We start from the raw sequence: 6,252 nt of genomic DNA on the forward strand, positions 1-6,252 counted from the left end.
ATAAGCATTTCGCTTGTAAGTTAGTATGAGATAAATCTTGCAACTGAATTTAAAACCAGTTCTCCTTAACCAATTGAGCTGAAATTTGGTATACTTGTGTAAGTACGATGACAATTCAATATTATGGTACCATTGAGCTGGATGGAGTATGGAGGTGGCCATAAGAACTCTTAACGAAACGGCGGAATTACATCTAGTTTGGGTTCGTTGGACTTGTCTTTTCGAGCACTTTAGTGCTAGATGATGTTCAGGGTCCTGATGATGAAGTCAAAAGGTGGCAGGAGCTGGCCATAGGAACTCCTAAACGAAACGGCGGAAGCTTATCGAGTTTGGGTTCGTTGGATTTGTCTTCCCGAGGTTCAAGGTGAATCGTTTTAGCACTCCCACCTCACTTGTTCTAACAGTAGCTCACTTACAAAAGAATTTGTATCCAGCCGTTGTCTGCTATCTCTGGAGGTCATCGGTCCATCGAGCATGGGGCTACATCATTAAGACTGTTTCAATGAGGGTTTTCGCCAATGAAAAATCCGCCAGATGGCAATACGTAGACGCGAGGTCCAAATGCTGCATGATTGGTTATTTTTGACATGACATTGACAGATATGTCAAAATCCACCAATCACGCAGCAGTCAGACCCCACATCCACGTCCCGCCATCTAGCGGATCTTTCATTCGCGAAAACCCTCATTGACCAATTAATCAAATTCAAAATTGTCTTTATTTGTTTCTAATTAAATTGTTTAAATTATTATTAATATCTACCCTGTTCATAATTCCAGATAAAACCATTCGTGTGATGAAGTGCGTCCTGTCAGGCCTGTTCCCTCAAGCGGCCTACCTCAGCACGACCGGCGAGTATCGCGGCCTCAGAGGCGCCACGCTACACATCAGCCCCGACAGCTGTCTCTACCACACACAACAGCCCAAGTGGTGAGTCACAGTAACTGACACTCGAGTGTAGCCTGACAGGCTCCCGCAAGCGACCTACCTAAGTACCACCGGCGAGTGTCGCGGCCTCAGAGGCGCCACGCTACACATCAGCCCCGACAGCTGTCTCTACCACACACAACAGCCTAAGTGGTGAGTCACAGTAACTAATACTCGAGTGTAGCCTGTCAGGCTCCCGCAAGCGGCCTACCTCAGCACGACCGATTTTTGCAGTTAAAAAAGGTTTTTAACCTAAAGTTTAGTAGTTTTTAACCTTAAGGTAATTAGAACCACACATACTTTTCTATGATAAATAAAACCACCATTTGTTCCCAGGGTGGTATTCGCGAGCGTCCAAAGCACCGGCGATAAGACGTTGATGCGTGAACTGACTTTGACCCAGGAGACGTGGCTTCTTGAGGTGGCGCCGCACTACTACCGGCAGACCTAATACACTGGCGATTGATATTATTATGTGAGTTTTATTTCATTCCTACCCGCACCCACATTCCTTAAGGCAGCAGCTCGTATAGTGACAGAGACAAGAGACCGAGATAAGACACTGAGACAAGAGACTGAAATAAGAGACCGAGACAAGAGACTGAAATAGGAGACCGAGATAAGAGACTGAAACAGGAGACCGAGATAAGAGACCGAGACAAGAGACCGAGACAATTCAAGAGACCGAGACTAGACCGAGACAAGTCAAGAGACCGAGACAAGAGACCGAGACAAGAGACTGAGACAATTCAAGAGACCGAGACTAGACCGAGACAAGTCAAGAGACCGAGACAAGAGACCAAGACAAGAGACTGAGACAAGAGACCGATATAAGAGACTACGTCAAGAGACCGAGACTAGACCGAGACAAGAGACAGAAACAAGAGACTGAGACAAGAGACCGAGAAAAAAGACTAAAAGAAGAGACTGCGACAAGAGACTAAGTCAAGAGACTAAGATAAGAGACTAATAAAAAAGACTGCGACAAGAGACCGAGACAAGGGGCTGAGACAAGAGACTGAGACAAGAGACCGGGAAAAGAGACTGCGACAAGAGACCGAGACAAGAGACCGAGACAAGAGATTGACACAAGAGACCGAGATTCTAAAGGCGGTGGCTTGCATAGTGAGAGAGACGTGGTTTGATGACCTGACGATGATAATGATGATGATGACGTCATCTCCAGGGTGTTCTCCAGCTTCCAAAGCGCCGGCGACAAGACGTTGATGCGTGAACTGACTTTGACCCAGGAGGCGTGGCTTCTTGAGGTGGCGCCGCACTACTACCGGCAGACCTAATACACTATGATATGGGATATGTGAGTTTCATTCCATTCCTATCCACATCCACATTACACGTTCCTATAGTGAAAGAGACAAGAGACTGAGACTGGAGACCGAGACAAGAGACTACGTCAAAAAACCGAGATTAGACTTGTCTCTGTCGCACGGTTCGTATAGTAGCAGAGACCTAATACACTGGCGATGTATATTATTATGTGAGTTTCATTTCATTCCTATGCATCCACGTTCCTTAAGGCGGCTCGTATAGTGGCAGAGACAAGAGAACGAGACAATAGACTGAAATAGGAGACCGAGACAAGAGACCGAGACATGAGACCGAGACCGAAACAAGATACTGACAGGAGACCCAGAAAAAAGAATAAAAGAAGAGACTGCGACAAGAGACTGAGACAAGAGACTGAGACAAGAGACCGGGATAAGAGACTGCGACAAGAGACCGAGACAAGAGATTGACACAAGAGACCGAGATTCTAAAGGCGGTGGCTTGCATAGTGAGAGAGACGAGGTTTGATGACCTGACGATGATGATGATGATGATGACGTCATCTCCAGGGTATTCGCCAGCGTCCAAAGCGCCGGCGACAAGACGTTGATGCGCGAACTGACGGTGACCCAGGAGGCGTGGCTGCTCGAGGTGGCGCCGCACTACTACCGGCAGACCTAATACACTGGCGATTGATATTATTATGTGAGTTTCATTTCATTCCTACCCGCATCCACATTCCTTAAGGCAGCTCGTATAGTGACAGAGACAAGAGACTGAAATAGGAGACTGACGCGAGAATGACACAAGAGACTGACACAAGAGACTGACGCGAGACTGACACAAGAGACTGACACAAGAGACTGACACAAGAGACTGACACAAGAGACTGACACAAGAGACTGACGCGAGACTGACACAAGAGACTGACGCGAGACTGACACAAGAGACTGACACAAGAGACTGACACAAGAGACTAAGACAAGAGACTACGTCAAGAGACCAAGACTAGACCGCTACTGTAAAGGCGGCATAGTGAGACAGACAAGTGATCGAGACGAGGTTTGATGGCCTGACGATGATGATGATGATGCTGATGACGTCATCTCCAGGGTGTTCTCCAGCGTCCAAAGCGCCGGCGACAAGACGTTGATGCGTGAACTGACGGTGACCCAGGAGGCGTGGCTGCTCGAGGTAGCACCACACTACTACCGGCAGACCTAATACACTATGATATGGGATATGTGAGTTTCATTCCATTCCTATCCACATCCACATTACACGTTCCTATAGTGACAGAGACTGGAGACTGAGACTGGAGACCGAGACAAGAGACTACGTCAAAAAACCGAGACTAGACTTGTCTCTGTCGCACGGTTCGTATGGTAACAGAGACCTAATACACTGGCGATGTATATTATTATGTGAGTTTCATTCCATTCCTACCCACACCCACGTTCCTTAAGGCGGGTCGTATAGTGACAGAGACAAGAGACAAAGACAAGAGACTGAGATAAGACCGGTGTCTTATCTTGTCTCGGTAGACAAGAGACCGAGACATGAGACCGAGACCGAAACAAGATACTGACACAGGAGACCGAGAAAAAAGAATAAAAGACAAGAGACTGAGACAAGAAACCGAGACAAGAGACTGAGACAAGATACTGAGACAAGAGACCGAGACAAGAGACTGAGACAAGAGACCGATATAAGAGACTAATACAAGAGACTACGTCAAGAGACCGAGACTAGACCGAGACAAGAGACAGAAACAAGAGACTGAGACAAGAGACCGAGAAAAAAGACTAAAAGAAGAGACTGCGACAAGAGACTAAGTCAAGAGACTAAGATAAGAGACTAATAAAAAAGACAGCGACAAGAGACCGAGACAAGGGGCCGAGACAAGAGACTGAGACAAGAGACCGGGAAAAGAGACTGCGACAAGAGACCGAGACAAGAGACTGAGATAAGAGATTGACACAAGAGACCGAGATTCTATAGGCGGTGGCTTGCATAGTGAGAGAGACGAGGTTTGATGACCTGACGATGATGATGATGATGATGACGTCATCTCCAGGGTGTCCCCCGGCGTCCAAAGCGCCGGCGACAAGACGTTGATGCGTGAACTGACTTTGACCCAGGAGACGTGGCTGCTCGAGGTGGCGCCGCACTACTACCGGCAGACCTAATACACTATGATATGGGATATGTGAGTTTCATTCCATTCCTATCCACATCCACATTACACGTTCCTATAGTGACAGAGACTGGAGACCGAGACAAGAGACTACGTCAAAAAACCGAGATTAGACTTGTCTCTGTCGCACGGTTCGTATAGTAGCAGAGACCTAATACACTGGCGTTGTATATTATTATGTGAGATTCATTTCATTCCTACCCGCATCCACATTCCTTAAGGCGGCTCGTATAGTGGCAGAGACAAGAGACCGAGACAAGAGACTGAAATAGGAGATCGAGACAAGAGACCGAGACATGAGACCGAGACCGAAACAAGATACTGACAGGAGACCGAGAAAAAAGAATAAAAGAAGAGACTGCGACAAGAGACTGAGACAAGAGACCGAGACAAGAGACTGAGACAAGATACTGAGACAAGAGACCGAGACAAGAGACTGAGACAAGATACTGAGACAAGAGACTGAGACAAGAGACCGATATAAGAGACTAATACAAGAGACTACGTCAAGAGACCGAGACTAGACCGAGACAAGAGACAGAAACAAGAGACTGAGACAAGAGACCGAGAAAAAAACTAAAAGAAGAGACTGCGACAAGAGACTAAGTCAAGAGACTAAGATAAGAGACTAATAAAAAAGACTGCGACAAGAGACCGAGACGAGGGGCTGAGACAAGAGACTGAGACAAGAGACCGGGAATAGAGACTGCGACAAGAGACCGAGACAAGAGACTGAGACAAGAGATTGACACAAGACACCGAGATTCTAAAGGCGGTGGCTTGCAAAGTGAGAGAGACGAGGTTTGATGACCTGCTGATGATGATGATGCCATCATCCCCAGGGTGTCCTCCCGCGTCCAAAGCGCCGGCAACAAGACGTCCACGCGCGAGCTGACGGCGCCAGGAGGCGTACTGCTGGAGCCGGCGCCGCACTACTACCGGCAGACCTAATGAAAAAGAATACCAAGAAACACAATGAATACCATTTTAATAATAAAATACACTCAACATCAAATAAACCGCACCTTCCGCGACGCGAACTTTAAAGATTTTCTTCTGACACAATCATGGTGCCCCAACAATATTGGTGTTATTTGAAAGCCCTTAAATATCCTTACAGAAAAACACATTTTATTTCTAAATAAATGATTAACATATACCATAAATGTGACTTGAAAACAGACCTCACTTTGGGCTCACCTCTGGGATCAATTAGACCAATTTGTATGGTTATAAAACCAAATAATGATCTCACGTATCCTCTTTTACAGATGGATAACGATTAATCCCAACTTTACAGTTTTATAGCCATAAAAGTTGGCTCAAGCGTAACTACCTATTTTTTGAAGAAGTGACTGGATCCTTCTACAGACACATTTTTGGGGTAAAAACCTTTCCTTTAATGAAATGAAGTTTAGAACTAGGCTTTTAATTGGTGCCAATATTGTTGGGAAGTGGGGATGCATACGTTTGAGAAGTGCTTGTTGCGGGAGGTGCGATTTATTTGATGTCGAGTGTACTTTGTTTTCATAGTTAGGCTCAACACTTAAATAGTGACCAACGTAATAGATGTTTAAATTAACGTTCACACGAAGATCGAATTTGCAGTGTCCCGCAAAAAACCGATCCGTAAGTTCATCCGATAGTCCAGTTTTGCGGGATCCTGCATTTCTGGATTGCCGTGGGAACGAGCCCATACACCCTAGTTCGTTGGTTTCAGCCAAATGACGTCACTGCTGGACAAAAGCCTCCCCCAAGGGTTTCCACAACGACCGGTCTTGCGCCAGCATCCAGGTACCTTCACCAGATCGTCGGTCCACCTAGTGAGGGGCCCACCCAC

The 6,252-nt window shown here is 46.4% G+C and overlaps 1 protein-coding gene across 3 annotated transcripts; it reads left to right on the top strand.

Annotated features, from left to right (window-relative positions):
- The first annotated feature begins 784 nt into the window (after positions 1-784).
- On the top strand, positions 785-3,818 carry LOC114366652 (probable ATP-dependent RNA helicase DHX35). 3 transcript variants are annotated; one of them, XM_028323584.1, is made up of 4 exons: positions 785-931; positions 2,115-2,117; positions 2,785-2,920; positions 3,328-3,812. In XM_028323584.1, exons 1-3 carry the CDS (start codon positions 798-800, stop codon positions 2,894-2,896), a joined length of 249 nt encoding a protein of 82 aa, XP_028179385.1. In that variant the 5' UTR covers positions 785-797; the 3' UTR covers positions 2,897-2,920; positions 3,328-3,812. The 3 variants fall into 3 exon arrangements, 2 of the variants coding, with proteins under 2 accessions (XP_028179385.1, XP_028179384.1); XR_003657039.1 differs by lacking the exons at positions 785-931; positions 2,115-2,117 and adding exons at positions 996-1,081; positions 1,265-1,403 and having other exon boundaries at positions 3,328-3,818; XM_028323583.1 differs by lacking the exons at positions 2,115-2,117; positions 3,328-3,812 and adding an exon at positions 1,265-1,403 and having other exon boundaries at positions 2,785-2,954.
- Positions 3,819-6,252: the final 2,434 nt, after the last annotated feature.

Source organism: Ostrinia furnacalis, unplaced genomic scaffold (assembly GCF_004193835.3).
Source record: "Ostrinia furnacalis isolate ACB-3 unplaced genomic scaffold, ASM419383v2 OfSCF0651, whole genome shotgun sequence".
NCBI classification, from domain to species: Eukaryota; Metazoa; Arthropoda; class Insecta; order Lepidoptera; family Crambidae; genus Ostrinia; species Ostrinia furnacalis.

Excerpts from the sequence above, each read along its gene's own strand:
- LOC114366652 (XM_028323584.1), top strand. The coding sequence starts at position 798 with ATGAAGTGCGTCCTGTCAGGCCTGTTCCCTCAAGCGGCCTACCTCAGC.